Source organism: Purpureocillium lilacinum (assembly GCF_023168085.1).
Source record: "Purpureocillium lilacinum CBS 284.36 DNA, scaffold_2, whole genome shotgun sequence".
Taxonomy (NCBI): domain Eukaryota; kingdom Fungi; phylum Ascomycota; class Sordariomycetes; order Hypocreales; family Ophiocordycipitaceae; genus Purpureocillium; species Purpureocillium lilacinum.
Window position 1 is genome coordinate 996,996 of NW_027072112.1, and position 17,343 is coordinate 1,014,338.

The following is a 17,343-nucleotide window of genomic DNA, read 5'->3' on the forward strand; positions in this document are numbered from 1 at the left end:
TCGTTGAATCCAGCGCAAAATGACTGGTCGCATATTGCCAGTGGGACGCGGGCAGGGGGGGAGCGGAGTTGGGCACGGAACGGTCCGCTGATTGCACCTGTCATGCCCCCGCGGAATTTACTTATTTCAGAGTGTTTGCCGCCCTCTGCTCAGGCGGAAGATCTGGGTCCAACAAGACTTCTTCTGCAGCCAGTGTTTGGTCGATGCTCAGAGACGTTGCTCCTCCTCATCCGTAGCTGGTGCGGCCGCGTCGACGAGGGAGCCGTCTTTTCCTGCTCGTGGGAGGCCGTGGTCACAGAATGCAGCTCACCGACGCTCTGGGTCTCAGACTTGCTGCTGGGTCGGACGCTCTGCGGAGAGACATGCTGTAAGCCAATAAACTCGAACCTTTTCTACGAATCTGGTAATCTGGGATACAATCTCGCGATTCACAACAGCCGCCTCGCCGAACTTCTACATGGATGCAACACTGTGGGAGCCAGCCCAGCGCTCTGCGACTCCACTAAAGCCCCCGGCAACCTCGACCGCCCGCTAGTACAGCACCTTGGTCATTCGCTGCTGGTACTGGAGCGCGGTGATCTCATCATATGCCGCGGGCCTCTTCTCCGTGACGAAGTGAGGCAGCGGGCCAGCCGATGTATCGCGATGCGCCTTGAAAAAGAAAATGCCAGAGTAGCGCTCGGGGCAAAAACCTTCCGTGCGTCCCTTCATTGTCGGCGGCACCGAGACTTGGTGAACGCCAGCCTTGATGACGTTGTTTGTCCAGCGCTGGAAGGTGTCGCTGATGTTCACAACCATTTCCGTGGGACCATCAGGATTGCCAGGCAACACAGGTGCGAAGGTGCCGGGCTGGGACCGATCCTCCAGCTCCAAGCCGCCGACAGTGTCCTGGAACAGAAGCGTGATGATGCCAAAGTCTGTGTGCGGCCAGGTTCGCTTGACCTTGCCCTCGGCCAATTGACGCAGGTCGGTCGGCGGGTAATGGTTGAGACGTAGCTCGCTTGACGCCGGCTGGCACCTTTGCACAAGCGTGTCAGCTGGCAGGTCGGTGCCAACCTCGATGGCTCTCATGATGTCAAGGCAGATATCTTGGAATTGCGTATAGCAACCCTCCATAAGCTTCTGGAAGCCTGGCAGCTCTTTCTCCGAAGGCCACTTATTGGGGAACTCCTTGTCGCCTGGTGGACCGGCATCAAAGTGCTCCTACGAGTAACCAGTCAGTTACGCCGGAACAATATACGGTGCACGTGAAGTAGAGGAGACTTACGCGGGCGTCGGTCAATTCATCCCACGACTTTTGGCCGTTAAGATTCTCCGGCCTCAGCTTGGACGTCTGTTCCGCGCCAACCCAGCTAAATCCGCGTTGCGGGTTCGGACCGCGAGGGTTGGAAATCTTCATTTTCACGTCTGTTGAGAGCGCGAAAAAGTCGACAGCCTTTTATTGTCAGCATCACAACATTTGGCTGGCTCCCCATCAGGTGGCCAGTGGTGGCACTCACAGCCTTCATGTATGCCTTGACGACGTCCTCGGGCAGGCCATGGTTGGTAAGTTTGACAAAGCCATGGTTCTTGAAACTTGATACCAGAGCTCTGGCGGTATTCTTCCTTTCTTGCAAAGAGCCTTGGGTAAACAAGGAAAAGTCGAGCGTTGGCAAATCCATGGCTGTGAACACCAGACGCGGTCTAATAGCGATAACTAAAGACTGCTATACAACGAGCAGGCTATGAGACTCTCTACAGTATTAAAAGCCAGCAAAAGGCAACGAAGAAGTGATGCGCAGAGAATGCAACCGCAGGCACTTGAAGACAAGGTGTATTGTATCCACTGGATGTAATGGTGGCCTAGTGTAACCCCAACCTGACTGCACGTTACGGATTTCCTTAAAAACTCCTGTTACATCAATTGCGCACGCAGCAAATAAGTCCACAGGAACGGCAGCAGGCTGGTCGACAGTCAAGGGCCAAGTGAGACAAGTAGCAAATTATCCACAATGCGCGCTATCTGTAGTTGCTGGGCAATTATCGCCAGCAGTAAGCTTAGGTCATTCAATTCGTCCCGGTCGTAATGACAGTAATAACGTTACTAGTCTCCGCACACACGCCAACGCGTGTCGAATATGGAGCCGAGGGCACTAAGTAGTTGGATCCTGACTTATGAAAGAATGGCAAGTGAGTGGAATACTTGCGCTTCTCGTCTACCGCCTCGATCCTATAGAGCTGCCTCGAGGCAGATCGCATGCTCGAACGGAAACCCTGACAGGCTACGTTGCGCCTATTTCGAATTTTTGTACTTGATGTAGAATCCGTAGGTTTCGCCCGCGTCCCAGTGCTGGCAGTTTTTGGGGTCGCCAAAGACTCTTGAGGCGCGGACTAGGAATTTGTCGCATATTTTCCGCTGTCGAGCCGCCCAGCCCACAGCCAAAAGAGCAAGCCTCAGGATTTATAGTACTGGGCTTCTCCAAGGAACATGTCAGGCTGGCCGATTGTCTTCATATTGCTGCAGCCGATTGGGTCATCGATTGCGAGGCCCTTTGGTGGACAGGTGGTCAGGGGCACAATGTCGACACGGATGATGCGGCTTCCCAGCCCCAGGTTAGTAAAGCCCAAGGGCAAGACGTCCGTGACGTTAAATCTTCCCGGCGCCGGAAGAGTAAAGGTGCTCTTCGGTGGCCGGGGCTGATCAAAGATGTCGCTGTCGGAGAGTATTACCTTGTCTGAGCGCACGATGGTTTTGTTGTGCGGGGAGCCTGCGAGGCCTTGGTACGGCAATGACAGGGATGAACCGTCTCTACCATTGACAATTATGTAGCCGGACCAAAGTGCGCAGCGCTCCAAGTCGACATTCGTCGGCTGTTTCGCAGAGACTGAGACCGTCTTGCGGCGACCCGGTGCGAGGGCTACCTGTTCTTCGGAGAAGCCAAGCGTGGCCGCTGCGTCGACAAAATCCCACCGAAGCGACATGGGGAGATGCCACACTGGATCATCCCTACGTGGGAAGACGTACACGGTGCTTGCAGGGACATGAGAAATGCGATATGATACGTCGAGCTTGCCGTAATTGGAGAGAGTGAACGTGAGCTGTGGCTGGAGATGGTCTGAATCGTTGAAGGACAGGCTCGAAGGTTCAAGCATGTTGGTCGCGTAGGCGGTATTGTATGCTTGTACAAGCCCGGCACCCTGGTGCGGCGCTGGAGCCAGCCCTTTGAAGAATCGGAACCCGTCATTCCGTAGCTGTGGGACAGCGTGCGCCGCAAGGAGGTTTGTGAGGGACCTTGGGTCGAGCTTGCCGCGTACCTCGAAAATGAGGGCAATTATCGCAGCCATGAGCGGTGTCGCCTGGGATGTGCCAGACATGACTTCGATGGTACCCTTCGCAATCGAGTGTGTAGACAGAATGTTGCCACCAGGTGCGCCGAACTGTGGTTTGAAGTCCATCCCAAAAGTCGGGCCAAAGGAACTGAAAGGGCTGACAGCGCCACCGCCTCGGATGTCTGGGTATGTCTTGGGATATCTGGTCGTGTTCGCCGGGTTCAATTGATGTTGGCGACATTCACGGTGATGACACTCCCTGCCTTCAATGCCTTGACCCATGCTTCGCCAGTTTCTGGCTCAACCATTCCTGCTGAGACAATGCGAACATGAGGCAAAGGTCTGTCAGCGACGGAGACCGTGGAAGCCCCCGGAACGTCATTGTAGAACATGATGTGGTTGGCGCCCTTCTGGCCAGCATATCTCGCCTGCAGATATGGCAAGCATGTGCCCATGCGAATAAGCACAATCTTGTTTCCCAAGTTAGGCGTACTATCCGGTAGCGGCTTGCACGCATCGTTGGTGATGCTGGTGTTGAGGCTGGTCGCGTAGATCGGCAACGTCACGTTCCAGTTGGCTCGAGTGGCTGGCACGAATCCAAATTCGCGCCACTCCCCGCCGTGGGTAGAGTAATGCGACGTGTAGAGCATGACTGATGCGTTAACGGCTTCGAAAGAGGACACAGACGTTACGCCGTTGCCGTCTGCTGGCCCCCCGGGGGAGAAGAAGCCAAAAGCACCCGAGTTCCCGGCGGCGAAAGTGCATACAACTCCGCGATCCACGACCCGGGATAAGATGGTTTCCAAGGCACTCTCGGTCCAACCGCCGTGAGAGCCGAGGGACCCAGTGATGATGTCTGCGCCGTCCTCAAAGGCCATGTTGACTGCTGAGATGAGCACCTCGTCACTAACACCGGGTCCGCAGCCAAAGACACGATACATGCCGAGGTCGGCACCAGGGGCGGCACCGTTGAAGCCCCAGGGGTTATCTCGAGCAGCAATAATACCGGCAACATGCGTACCATGGCCATGGCAGTCAATCGGGTCTTTGTCGGGGGCCGGGCGGCGTGTAGGATCTAGGCTGCTTGGGTCGTACCTGTCTCCAACAAGGTCATATCCGAATGAAATAGGGCACCCTTTGCCAAAGCAGCCACCCAATGCAGGATTGGTGTAGTCAACCTTAGCAGTTAGATGCCGCACAAGATCCAGAGTAAACAATGAAGTCACTCACGCCGGTGTCAAGGATTGCAACCTTCACGCCTTTGCCTGTGATGCCTTTGGCATGTAACTTGTCGACCTGAGTCATAACATGCGGCGAGAATGGGGCCATCTCTGTGGTGTTGGCATGAGTACCAAGTGTCCGTATATTCTCTAGGGCCCCAATTACGTTTGTATTCTGCTCATGCTCGGGTAAGTGGTGTATTCGAACGGGCCATACGTTCTTGATGCTCGACAGACTGCCAAGCTGGGTTGCTTTGATGAGTGCACTTGTAGTATCATGTAACTGTACCGAACCGCCCTTGAACAGCGTATAGTCGAAATTCATCCGAATAACCCGCGTAGAGCCCATCTCGTCCGATAAGCTAGAAACATCCTGGTAGCGTATTAGCCCGTATACTGGAGGTTTGTGACGCACCTCTTGATGTACTTACATGGCCATTCTCAGGTTCAAATATGTATGCTCCTGGGACATATTGTAGTCCAGGGAGTGCCGCGAACGCACCACGCGTAAGGTATGTGCACGCAAGGAACAATGCCCATGACGTCGTTGGCGCCATTGAACTTGGAGGCCTAATCACCCTGCGAACTCGAACAATTTCTCGGTACTTGTTCACGGCACCAGGAGCAGATGTCGAATACTGAGCTTTGTTTTGACTGGTCTCTTTGGCCCTGAAATACCTGTACACATATTATCTGTCCAAAGATGAGACCAGACGGAAGATAGGATTCTTATACGGAACAGGACCTGTCAATCACTGACAGGGCACGCGGAATCCTACACACCAACTCGGTGCCTGAGTTGAAAGGGGGATGAACGGCATGGATACATGGACTCACCTCCCATAGAGGGAAGGTGTTGTGGCGCTGGTCCTAACGACTTAACGGCATCAAGAGTTTGCGTGGCTTCCGTAGAGGCTAAGTCTTCTACTCATGCGCGATTCATATCGTGTAATTGGGCAAGTTGTATCAGCAGTCGTACACGGCACGGGCTCAATTGAGGCTGCGTCGTCAAACATCATGTATCTGCCGAGTAGATACCGCTTTGTGCTATTAGTAATTGGATGATGATATGATAGGTAGAGACTCCTTGCCTGCTCCCGACCTACCACGACGTTTGATCAAATGGATGTGGCGTAGTCAACCCTGCGTTGAATCCCTTCTCGAGCCTTAAACTGGGCTTGCGCGACTTGGGCCAGTATCATGTACACAACTCATAGAATCCTTCGAGCAAGCAGCTGCCATTTTGGGGAGCTTTGTTGGTTCTGTGAGGGCAGGGTTTGAAGCGCGTGTATACCGCGCCCACCATCACCTGCACGTGTACATGCACTGGCCACTACTGATCTAAGACTTGGAAAGGTTTCTTGCCGGGTACCTGTACGCCTGAATAGGCTGTATGGATGCACAAGATACCTGTAATGCCCGAAAAGATGCGAGTCGGCGAAATGTAACGAATATTTTCGCCCTAACACATGTATTGGTGTTGAGGTTGTGCCCGAAGCACTCCAGCGTGATATCAAGCTTGGGCTTGGACGTAACCAGAAGGACCTACTACCACCTGGACTTTGCTGTACTGTAAAAAGTACACCTGGGCATAACAACCTCACTTGGCGGTGCCTGCCAGCACATCCCACTCATGTTCCTTGCAACGTTCCGTTTCCCGTAGGACAAACAATATGGCATCCATTTCTCATCAGCTTTCGCCAGCTCCATCCTGTACTGTCACGGCAATCTGCCGGGGTGCCAAACTAGCGAGACCTTTGTTCTTGTCGATGTCATTTCCAAAAATGGCTGTTGGCGCAGCATCCGTCGAGGGGATGGGGTTGTAGGCAACATCCCCCGCACCGTTGCTGCGGACGCCATTACCAGTGGTGTACTCAGGCATCGTGGACTCGACAGCTTGTCCGTGGACAGTGTACCCGGTGTCACCAGCATCCACGAAGGCATCAATACCTGCGCCGTGGCGTGGGTACTCCTTCATGAGCCGCTTGTGCGCCTCCAGCGCCGCCAACATCTCTTTCTGCGAGACGTCATTGAGGAAGGTACACTCGCCCATTGGGCTGATCGGCACAGCCGCACGGAGCTTGCCATCTCTTGTCCGCAAAATTGCGGCGGTGGCCTTCTCAAGAAGGGGGCCATCGAATTGGTCGTGGTCCATTGACAAACCGGCGCGGGAGAAAAGTCGAAGCAGCCGCTGGTGATCCTCCGCCGTCAGAAGCCCTCTCAAGTAGGACAGTGTCGCCGAATACGCCATGTCGATGGAGATGGCATGGCCGTGACGAAGTGGCGGGTTAGGGACAAGCTCATGAAGAGGAGACCACCTGTAATAAAACATGTAAGCCAAAACTAGAAATCACATACGCCAAGAACGAAGGACGTACGTGTGGCCATATGCAATGACTCTATCCAGCATGATCTCATGCAAGTTGGGAGTTTCGAGCTTGAGCATCTCCAAGATGCCAGCCCTGCAGATCTTGTCTGCCGCCTCGCGGAGGGCCTTGGATGACGCGTCGGACCGGCCGAACGCGTTGCCAATGAGATCCTCGCAATGTTCATCAAGCAGGTCCAGCGTCTCCTTGTGCGCGCAGGACGAGATCTTGATGAGTTCCGCGAATCCGTTGCGGATCTGAGCAGTCGGGAGTGTTCGCAGGAACGTAAAGTCCAGGAAGGTATGCATGGGGGCATGGTAGGCTCCCAGGCGGTTCTTGTACTGGCCATAATTGACGGCCACTTTGATGGACACCGACGCGTCAATGAGTCCAATGACAGTAGTCGGGACACGGATGTAGTTTGTGTTTCGGCGATACGCGGCGCATGCGAAGCTGCGTATGGCGTGGTCAGTCGACGATCCGGGGACATGAATCAGTGAGCTTAGTTCTCACCCTGCTACGTCCGTGACCAGACCTCCTCCGACAACCAAGACCGGCTCCTTGCGGTAAACACCAAAGTCATTCATAGAATCGATGATGCTTAGCAGGGTGTCCATGCTCTTGGCTTTCTCGCCGATCATGGTTTTGTGTATAGTTAAGTCAATGTTGTGGCTCTTGAAGTACGCCTCAATCACCTCTCCATAAAGCGTGAAGATGTTGAGATCCATGACTGCAAGGCACCGCCCCCAGGTGCGATAGCACTTGGCAAGCTGCGGATTCGCCGTGTCAAAAACTCCATCAAGGAATGCAAAGTCATATTCAATCTTTTCGTAGCCACAAACGTTGAAGCCGTTTGCGACCTCGGTCACGGTTGCGTTCATGTCCGACATGGTGACGGAGCGGTGGACTCAAGAAAGACTGGGAAAGATCGATGAAATCAAGCTCGGGAGTGTAAAAGCCGGTACGGAGTTACTTCAACGTTCGCAATTGCATTGGGACGTTACAGGTTTTATTCCTTGAACCTGTGTCCGCGGGCCTGCGTGCAGACCGGTCGATAGGCGACATAAGTTTTCCCCGCAAGAGGCCTAGGCAATGTGGCAGGCTAGGGGTTACGGTGTAGTCGTTGACGTCGACATTTGCAAGCGATAATTCGAGGATTGGTTTAAGCCGCATTGATCCGTTGCCTTTTGACCTAGACCATGTCGGTCAACAGTGAAACGTTGGAGCAGTGGATGACATTACGACTCAGGAAGCTCTACAGCAGCTGGTGTGGAGAATCGCTCCCGCCTTCTCCATATGTTAAGCCGCGACGGGACGCGAAATAGCACATCTTTCTCCTTTCAGATCTTTACAAAAGTAAACAGTTTAGAGTTGCGGGTAGTTCACCCCACCGCCTCGTTCACGGGCCGTTACAAGTGACTCATGATGTCTGGTCGGTGCGGAATCACTGGTCCGAGAATAGAGATTAAGAACGCATCAGCAGCGTGTGGTATGGGCGGAAAGCGTTGGGACAATAAGGTTGGCGGCTCTTCCATATGCAGGCACCCAGGCAAAAGAAATATCGTACAGAACGTGCTTGTCATCCATCGGTCACACCATCTGGGATGCTGGGGTCCGGCCACGTACCTAAACGCCTCGTCTGGCCGATGAGACAACCCGCGCCAATCGCAAGGGTCACAAGCACAAATCCGATCAGAAACATCGCAATCTCAGACGGGAGAACATTGCCGTGGCCCTCTGGCCGGCTGTAGGGCGATGCAACGGCTCGAGGATGGCTCCCCGGCAACCGTGTAAACGGCAGGCCGTGAGGGGATATGCGCGTCATCGATATGCAACACCCCAACCAAGCCTCGAGACCAACGCCGATGCTCCGATGAATTGCACATGCTCCATGAAGAACCAGATTTGTTGCTGAGGGGAATATCCTTTCTTTAGACGGCATTTGGAGTCGCAACAGTTATCGTTGATACATTCAGCCGGCAAGATGGCCACGTTTGACTCGAAGCAGGCGTACGCTCCCCAGGAGGAAGTCTTCTTTGATGACGGGCGAGAAATTGAACTCCTCCATTATGTCTATGGCCGACCAGACATCAACCTTCTCCGCGGTTCACCAGTCAACGTTTTGAGAGCAATCGACGAATTCGGAAGAACGCGCAAGTATCTCATGAACGTTGGTGAAGCCAAGGGAGCTATAGTTACCGAGTTGATAGCCGAAGTACGACCTCGCACAATGGTAAATGAGCCTTTCCGATCCTCACTGCACAACTGCCATCTGTCCATCAATTCACATCATAGCATAGATTGAGTTGGGAGGGTATGTTGGCTACTCTGCGATACTTTTTGGCGATGCCGTGCGACGTGCTGGAGGTCAGCAATACATCTGTCTCGAAAGAAACCCAGAATTCGCGGCCGTGGCCAGCAGCTTGATCGAGCTTGCCGGTCTCCGGGACATTGTCCGTGTCGTTGTCGGCACTAGTGACGGCTCCCTCCGGCGATTACATGCCGAGGGCGAACTGACTACGATTGACATTCTGTTCCTGGATCACTACAAGCCCGCTTACACGCCCGATCTGAAACTGTGCGAGCAGCTGTCGTTAGTGCGCCCAGGTATCGTGCTGGCTGCGGATAATGTCATCAAGCCAGGGAACCCGCCGTACCTGAGCTATGTCAGGAGTACGGTAGACGAAAAACGGCAGGGGGCAGAAAAGGCGGACGACGCTGATGCATTTGATGAGAAGTGCTCGAAACAGTACGAGAAACGACAGGGAGCCGAGCATCTGAGTCACGGTCTCCGGGGCGATCCAGACTTGGTATATCAGAGCGAACTCATCAACAGCTTCGAGCCTACAGGCGTTCCCGTAAGTACCCTGCAGCATGCACTTGGCTGATGCTTACAAGTCAATCAGGACGGAATTGAGATCACCAGATGTATCGGTAGGGAATCTTGAGGCGAACGGGCCAGGACTAGGATCATAGCTTCAACACGCCAAAGTCTGTAGATATGTAGATGACCATACCACTACATCGTGGAAATAACTGCTACACGTATGGAGCCTGTAAATTGTGAACAAAATTATTTGTGTTTATGTTCGGCTTCTTACCGGTCGTCGCGTCATGCCGACTGGAGGAAATCGATGACGTCCTCCACACAGGGCGGTGTGAACGTTCTGGCCCAGCCGCTTCTGCTTCTGTAACGGGTACTTTTAGTCGCCCAGAGCTTTGGCAATGCGAAGATTCCTGGAGCACTTCTGGTGCCTTCTGAGTGCTAAAATGGGTGGCTCCAGTGGCCATTTCCTCAAGAACCTTGTGCTGCTCTGTCTGAGCCTGGTCTTTCTGCCCCTCAGCACGGTAATCATTCCGACACTTTCAGTACTTCACATTTTTGCGACCGGCCGCCGACACCATGGACGAACCAACGACGCAAAACGCAGAACCATTCTCGTGAACGGCATTGGCATGGCCAAAGGCCTCACAATCGCTCGTCTGCTCCATCGCGAGGGCCATAGAGTGATAGGTGCAGATTGCAACTACTTGTCCCCAGGACGGGTGTCTAGAGCATTAGATGCGTTCTACATCTTGCCCCGACCGAGCCAGCCACACGTCAAGCAACACCATGCTGAGAAAGACTTTGCCGGAGACCGCTACGTCAAACGACTTGCGCAAATAGTCAAAGAGGAAGGCGTGGATCTATGGATATCCGTGTCTGATGTGGCGGCCGCAATGCGCGATGCCCAGGCTAAAGAGTACATGGAGCGCAACACCAAAGCCAAGGCAGTCCAACTGTGTGGCGAGGACATTGCGGTGCTGGACAGCAAGACACTGTTCATAGAGCTTGCTCGCTCTCTGGGCCTCCTTGTGCCTGATACTCAAACGGTCACCGACAAGGCCTCCCTCGTGGAGTTCTTGTCGGCGCGAGGAGGCTTGTCGCTTCACCCAGGTGGCGCACAATACGTCGTCAAACCGGAGGGCGTCAATGATATCGCGCGCTTCAAGAAGCCCATTCTGCCTCTTAAAACTGTCGAGGAGACAGTCGCACGAATAGATTCTATTCCGTTTGGGCCCGGTGCGGAGTTCATCGTGCAGGAGTTCATTCGAGGCGATGAGTATTGCACGCACGCGTTGGTGGTGCGCGGCCGCGTGCGTGCCTTTGTCGCGTGCCCGTCATCCGAGGTCTTGATGCACTATGTCGCCTTGCCCGAACCTACAGAATCCGAGCTGAGCAGGAAGATGCTTAAATTCACGGAGACGATGGCGGCGTCGGGGGGCGACACTTGGACCGGGCATGTGAGCTTCGACTTCCTCGTCAAGCGAGGCGACAGTGACAGAAAGCAAAGCGACACCGTCAATATCTATCCCATCGAATGCAACCCCAGGGTGCACACGGCAGTGGTTTTACTGGGCGGCATGTCAGAAATGGCTAATGAGTACCTGGCGGTCCTCAATCCGACGGCACCAGCAGCAACGCCGCCCCTCTATGCCCGGCGGAAGGAGAAGTTTTACTGGATTGGCCAGGATCTTGTCGAACAGGCTGTTATCCCGGCTTTCAATGCAGCACGAGGTACGATGGGACTTGGCGCCTTCCGGCAATTGTTACAACGCTTCATCCGCCGCATATGCACTTGGAAAGACGGAACTTTCGAAGCCTGGGATCCTTGGCCGTGGTGGTGGATGCACCACATCTACTGGCCAGTGCAATTCATCAAGTACATGGCCAAGGGTCGCTGGTCGAAGATCAACGTCAGCACTGGGAAGGTGTTCGAAGCTGGATTTTGACAATTGGATAGGATCCCGGCGCAGGAACGGAAGATGTCTGTTCGCTATCGAGAAAGGCCAGACAGTGCCTGCCAGCAGCGATCCATGGCAAGAAATTCAGAGAACTGTAACTAGTATATCAAGTGCAGGCTATATATGCCAATTGGTACCACAACTCATGACTTTCTCCGTCATCGCTGCGACCATATATCCATCCAGTCATGCCTACATGTAAAGCCATTGAGGGTGTATCAAGTGCATGGTTCTTTTGCTCGAGTAATAGCAGACCTTGCGCCAGGAATGTCGATGTCGGCCGTCTTCGCCTCAACCTGAATCAATGCTGGCAGACCTGAAAGGGTCACGGCCGTCTCGAATCCTTGTCTTGCGACCGACACCTGGGAAGAAAGATCGCCCTCTGTTGAACCGGCAAAGACTTGCCAGGTCTTGTGCTCAGTGGCGCCGTTCCAACTCATGTACACCTGTGTCTCATTGCTCTTAATGCAAGCATAGACGCTGGGAGACGTTTTTGGCCGACCGATCCACGGAAAGCGATATGACCGGTAGGAGAATACTGTCCCGTCCTTGTGTCCAAACACTGCAGACATGGCCACGGAACCATCCGGGGTAAATTCTTTGATCTTCGCCGTCGACCCATATCCCAGGATGACGTTACCGTTGTCAAGAAACTGCGTGTTTCCTTGGGACTTGGCGTAGACGCGGTCAGTCGGATCAACCAGCTCTCGGTCCAGAGTCGCCGTCCACGTCTTTGTGTCTAGCGTCACGAATATGCCCGTAGTCTCGTTGACACCTGACTTCACGGCAGAGTTGTCGTTGTTGAACAGGCTGAGCTGCATGAAGTCCTCTCCGACATGACGGACTCGAGCATCGTGCTGGTACCGAAACGATATATCCGAAGCCAGTTTGAAGTCGCCGCCGTTCTCTCCCTGCGTACGGGTAAGCATTGGCACCAGGCTAACAGTGAAACCTGTGTCGCACCTGAAATGTCCACTCAACCGTGCCGTTGGGGGTGAGGCGGAATATCGAGCAGAAAAATCTCGATGAAATGATGTACGATCCATCGTCAAGCTTGTCAACGGAGTTGAGATGAAAGTAGTCATAAGGTAGAGTCTTGTTCTTGCCGAAATCCTCGAGGGGGTGAAATTGGATGGCGTCGTCAATGGGTATTTGATCCGTGTGATCCAGGGCGCTCCATCGATACAACACAGTGTTGGTTTTGATGTCCATTTCGTAAAAGAGGGAGTTAGTGACCCAACCATTCCTCGGTCCTCCGTATGGCGAGAGGTCGTGCTCTGTAACGTTGTAGACCGTCACGAGCATAGTGCCGTCTCGCGTAATGCGCGATTCGTGAAAGTCAAGGTATGAGAAGAGCATCCCCGAATCCAGCCCTCCGCTAGGTATGATGTTTTCCTGTGCAGTTGTCAAAGACACATTATATATGTTTTCGTACGATTCGTCGTATATCCGAACAATTCCAACACCGAATCCCCAAGGCTCGCCCAGCGCCAGTCCCTGCCAATGCGTCAAGACTGGACTATCCTCAAAGGTTTGCACCCGGAAATCGGCAAAGCCGTTGCGTTCAGACTGCCAAACAAGCTCATTATCGTCAGACATGATAAACAGGCTGTAGTTGTGCACTTCTGGTCCATTTTGGTTGAAGATGAGGTATCCAGGCGACGTGTTGCCGTGTTTGTTTATCCGCAGCGATGGCGGCTGTGCCGGACTGGATTTAAATGTCTGCCATGGCCAATCGCCACTCGGATGTCCTGTGGATGCTGCAACTCGAGAAGTGAGAAGGGCGGTAAGGAGGATCTTGCCCAATACCATTGTCGACGACATGCTTACAGGTGGTATCCTCGCGCGTACCAGAGTCGTCTGTACTTATTTTCCGACTGACTCTCTCTGAGCGCCCAGGACAAGATGGATCATTAGATATACTAACTGTTTCACCGACTCGAATCTTGTGCTCACGAAACGGATCGTCATTAACGTTCCACTTCCATCCGAAAACCTCTCATGGCCAAGGCCTATGATGATAATGCTACTGCTTCGTCTTGCGGGGATATTGACACTCTTGGCAACACTTCTATCCGGGATCAGATCAGATAAGATTTGATGTGGATGATCTTTACGTACGAAGAGGAGACCACAAGTGACGTAGTCACGAGATGCCCAGCGTGAAATGCTAGATGAGCCGCATCCAGGTCGGCAACGCGTACATACAGCCGGTCCACATGGAGGAGCGCCTTGGCAGTAGTACTTGTTTTACAACACTTTCGGCCCCCGGCGTGGCGTCCTATAGCAGGCGCTCAGCCTCAGAGAGCTATATAGTCGGCTGTTCTGCGATTATTTGACCCCGGTTAGCCATGCTCTTGGCATGCGCCCATCCAGTCTCCACGCCGAGCGGTGTATCGTCACCGTCTGCTTCGCTACAAGGGACGCGGTTACCGCCGCTCGAAGAAACTCCGTCACCGCTCCGTCAAACATCAGATCAGATAACTGTGAGCCAAGACCGTTCCACAGCAGGATCCTTGTTCTCACCGTCTTGCATGAATATGCAAGGCATCCGAACTTGAACCCCCCAAATTCTCGGCTCATCCAGCTTCCGCTTCGGCAAAGTACCGGGGACAAAGCGGTGACCGTGCGAGCGGGTCATTGCCCGACCTGGGTACGAGAACTTGGCCAGTGTGCTATAGAATGCATCCGTCAAAGGATGTATTCTGGTGTTACGGTAGCATGAGAGTGGTATGCGAAACTGTAACCCACGTCGGACGAGGCTCGGCTAGACCGAGGATCTCAGCAACACAAGCTAAATGGGAGGACTCACGGTGGCAGTGAACCACCAACAGATCCGCTCATACGCACTAGCCCTTGTCCACCAATCCCGAGGGTCCTACGGGGCTTGTATGTCAAGGTACAGCGCAGGCAAGTCAAGGCTCGGCATAAGGGAGATGGCCAACGCGGCACTTGGAGCCGGCTGTGTTGCATGTGAGGTTCGTGGGGCCTCTCCTCAAAGCGTGCTTCGGCATCCTGCAAGGCGTCACTGATGATCTTGTCATGCCGGCGTTTCTGTGCTGACGCCCCTACAGTGTCGGCGTTGCATGGGGTCACTAGGCAGCCACCTAAAAGGCCAATACGAAGTACGGCGCCACAGGTGCCGCGTCATTGTCAAGGCTCCAACTTAAAACCCCAAACTGCACTGTCGTCAAGTTGGAGACAGCGCCAGCATCCACGACACGTTTACACAGAGCTCACGGGCACTTCTACCAGGAGCAACCTCTTCGCCAAACGGCCTGACAAGTCATTGCTCCGCCAACCACCTCGGGTCGCGCCCACAAGACCTTGCATGAAAACAGAAGCCCGTCTATAAGCGAAGCCTTGCCGTTGTCATGCCCCCATCGACTCCGTACGATGCCCAGAGAGGCGACGAGGAGCATGTCTTGGACCTTGGCGGCGGCCGGCAGGTTGCTTTCGCCCACAATGGCCCACCGGCGTCGCGGACGGTCGTCCTTTTCTTCAGCGGTTTAATGAGCGTTGGCACTGCTCGGGATGTTCCGGAGCCATGCCGCGATCTCGGCGTGCACTGGATATCGCCAACGCTCCCTGGAATGGGCAGGTCTAGCGCTCGAGCGCCGGGAGAATCGTACCACACTGCACTGGCACGCGACATGACGGCTCTGCTGGCCCACTTGTACCCTAAGGGCGACTTCGACACCCTGTACGTCGCGGGCGGTTCGTACGGAACCGTCCAGGCGCAGATGCTATTCGGGGCCCCTTACGACGCTTTTCCCGCTGGCCGAAAGATTGCAGGCTGCATGCTCCTCGCGGGCTTCTCACCGTTCAAGTACCATGCCGGCCATGCAAAGTCGCTCAATTGGCAGACCTGGGTCTCCGTCGGCCCGCCGTCGCAGCTCGTCCCCTTCCATCTTCTGCAGCGTCTGACCAGCAGCTTCCTTGCCGCCAAGTTCAGGACCTTGGATGGCGCCAAAGACTTTCTTAATCAGACCCTCTTTGCGCGGATGCAACCGGATGAGCGCGCGACTTTTGCTACCTGGTTGAACAGGAAAGGCCTGACGGAGGAGAAATTCATCACGAGGCTCGCCAAGGGAGCTGTCAATTGCTGCCAGACCTGGGACGGATTCATTGAGGTGTCGGACGTGATCCACTCCGACTGGGGATTCAATCCCGCGACGCTGGATGCTGATCATGCGTCGAAGCCAGTTCTCGTCGTCGGCTCAGAAGAAGACCACGTAGGCGGAAGCACGAACGACTGGTTGGCTGCCAACTACAAGAACGCGACGCTGAAAATGATTCCCGGGGGGCACATCTCGTCCCTGTTCTACATGGACGAAATTTGGCAAGCCATGATTGAGTGTACGTACCACACTTTGAACCATCTGCAAACCAGCAAAGTTACTCACACAAAGCAGTGTCAAGGGAAGCGACAAAGTAGAGATTGTGTGAAGCCATGACTACGCGCCAAGGCGTCTTTGTACCTGTCGATGTATCGGACGCCCGTGGCCCAACACCAGATGTCGAACCCACTAGTCGACGACATGGACGACCGTTCACATCTTCCGCGGCCTCACATAGGCAAATATGATTCATCGGCATTCGTGTCCGCCCTCTTGTTGGGGAGGTACGACTCGTCAGCGCTCTTCTCCGTCCTCTTGTTCGGAAGATACGATTCGTCGGCGCTCTTCTCTGTGCGCTTCATCGGGAGATACGATTCATCGGCGCTCGTATCCGCGCGAGCCTTCATTGGCAAGTAGGACTCATCCGCGCTGGTACTCTCTGCCAGCATAGTCAATGTCAGTCCGCAAGTTGTCGTCATTGGAGGATACTGTTGCTGGACAACGCACCCAGGCGATTTGGCTGGCTCGCAGGCAGCGCCGTTACACACGCGGCCAGCGAGAGGACCATAATAGAGAACTTCATCGTGTCTGGGTCAAGCTTGGTGAAACCGGTGTTCAATTCAATAGCTGCGGCAACTTTGGCGAGCAAGCCTCTCAATAAATGTTTGGATGGTTTGTCTCCCGAACTCGGTTGTGTCACCAGACCACTTCAGTCCTCTTATCTTTGGGCCCTTCAGTCAGCCGGAGCAAATGGCGCGCGGCACCAGGAACCTTTGAGAGGGAATTGCATCCTGGGCATGCAGGTAAAGCGCTGCATTTGGCAGGTCACTGCCTGTTCAACCAGTTTCCGTGGACTCATTGGCTTGTGCGAATGTAAGCGACGTTCTAGCACCGGACTATGCTGGGTGGCGGTGAAGTAACAAGGGTGTTATGATTCTCGCACGTTTGAGTCTATGTCCTAAGCTTAATTAGACCACCCCGCGGCTGACAGACGTCTTTCGCCGCTGATCCGAACCCCAGGAGGCGAGGCGATTGGTTCGAACAGCTCCCGTGAGGCACTTCGAACTCTGACAGCGACATTGTCCATCTCCCACGCATCGGAAGGCCCGGAGACGATCGACTGAACTATTGCTGTTTACCCTTGGAGAGAGAAAGATCCCGCAGCTGTACTCCCGGTAAACTAAGAACGCCAAGGAAGCCATCGCAAGTCAACTTGCGTTTACCTTCCCAGCTGGGACAGGAGGGTGGGCATGCTGACGGGATACCTAGAACGGAAAGGATGATGCTCAGCTCACATACACATGTCGCCCTTTCATCAAGGAC

At 54.1% G+C, this 17,343-nt stretch overlaps 8 protein-coding genes across 8 annotated transcripts; 3 read left to right on the plus strand and 5 right to left on the minus strand.

The window, feature by feature from the left end:
• Nucleotides 1–531: 531 nt before the first annotated feature.
• On the minus strand, nucleotides 532–1,661 carry PLICBS_002131 (uncharacterized protein; the record flags this gene model as incomplete). Its single annotated transcript, XM_018321761.1, has 3 exons — nucleotides 532–1,203; nucleotides 1,268–1,435; nucleotides 1,500–1,661. The coding sequence occupies 3 exons, from the start codon at nucleotides 1,659–1,661 to the stop codon at nucleotides 532–534; spliced, it is 1,002 nt and encodes a 333-aa protein (XP_018179240.1).
• A 772-nt stretch (nucleotides 1,662–2,433) lies between these two features.
• Nucleotides 2,434–3,354, minus strand: PLICBS_002132 (uncharacterized protein; the record flags this gene model as incomplete). Its single annotated transcript, XM_065599959.1, has 1 exon — nucleotides 2,434–3,354. One exon carries the CDS (start codon nucleotides 3,352–3,354, stop codon nucleotides 2,434–2,436), a length of 921 nt encoding a protein of 306 aa, XP_065456031.1.
• A 176-nt stretch (nucleotides 3,355–3,530) lies between these two features.
• PLICBS_002133 (uncharacterized protein) lies at nucleotides 3,531–4,638 on the minus strand (the record flags this gene model as incomplete). Its single annotated transcript, XM_065599960.1, has 2 exons — nucleotides 3,531–4,487; nucleotides 4,540–4,638. The coding sequence occupies 2 exons, from the start codon at nucleotides 4,636–4,638 to the stop codon at nucleotides 3,531–3,533; spliced, it is 1,056 nt and encodes a 351-aa protein (XP_065456032.1).
• A 1,581-nt stretch (nucleotides 4,639–6,219) lies between these two features.
• On the minus strand, nucleotides 6,220–7,785 carry PLICBS_002134 (uncharacterized protein; the record flags this gene model as incomplete). The annotated part of the gene is made up of 3 exons (XM_018321763.1): nucleotides 6,220–6,847; nucleotides 6,908–7,348; nucleotides 7,409–7,785. 3 exons carry the CDS (start codon nucleotides 7,783–7,785, stop codon nucleotides 6,220–6,222), a joined length of 1,446 nt encoding a protein of 481 aa, XP_018179242.1.
• A 1,094-nt stretch (nucleotides 7,786–8,879) lies between these two features.
• On the plus strand, nucleotides 8,880–9,843 carry PLICBS_002135 (uncharacterized protein; the record flags this gene model as incomplete). Its single annotated transcript, XM_065599961.1, has 4 exons — nucleotides 8,880–9,110; nucleotides 9,196–9,209; nucleotides 9,288–9,753; nucleotides 9,802–9,843. The coding sequence occupies 4 exons, from the start codon at nucleotides 8,880–8,882 to the stop codon at nucleotides 9,841–9,843; spliced, it is 753 nt and encodes a 250-aa protein (XP_065456033.1).
• A 322-nt stretch (nucleotides 9,844–10,165) lies between these two features.
• PLICBS_002136 (uncharacterized protein) lies at nucleotides 10,166–11,668 on the plus strand (the record flags this gene model as incomplete). The annotated part of the gene is made up of 1 exon (XM_018321764.1): nucleotides 10,166–11,668. One exon carries the CDS (start codon nucleotides 10,166–10,168, stop codon nucleotides 11,666–11,668), a length of 1,503 nt encoding a protein of 500 aa, XP_018179243.1.
• A 230-nt stretch (nucleotides 11,669–11,898) lies between these two features.
• Nucleotides 11,899–12,985, minus strand: PLICBS_002137 (uncharacterized protein; the record flags this gene model as incomplete). Its single annotated transcript, XM_018321765.2, has 2 exons — nucleotides 11,899–12,591; nucleotides 12,644–12,985. The coding sequence occupies 2 exons, from the start codon at nucleotides 12,983–12,985 to the stop codon at nucleotides 11,899–11,901; spliced, it is 1,035 nt and encodes a 344-aa protein (XP_018179244.2).
• A 2,348-nt stretch (nucleotides 12,986–15,333) lies between these two features.
• PLICBS_002138 (uncharacterized protein) lies at nucleotides 15,334–16,437 on the plus strand (the record flags this gene model as incomplete). Its single annotated transcript, XM_065599962.1, has 2 exons — nucleotides 15,334–16,039; nucleotides 16,259–16,437. The coding sequence occupies 2 exons, from the start codon at nucleotides 15,334–15,336 to the stop codon at nucleotides 16,435–16,437; spliced, it is 885 nt and encodes a 294-aa protein (XP_065456034.1).
• Nucleotides 16,438–17,343: the final 906 nt, after the last annotated feature.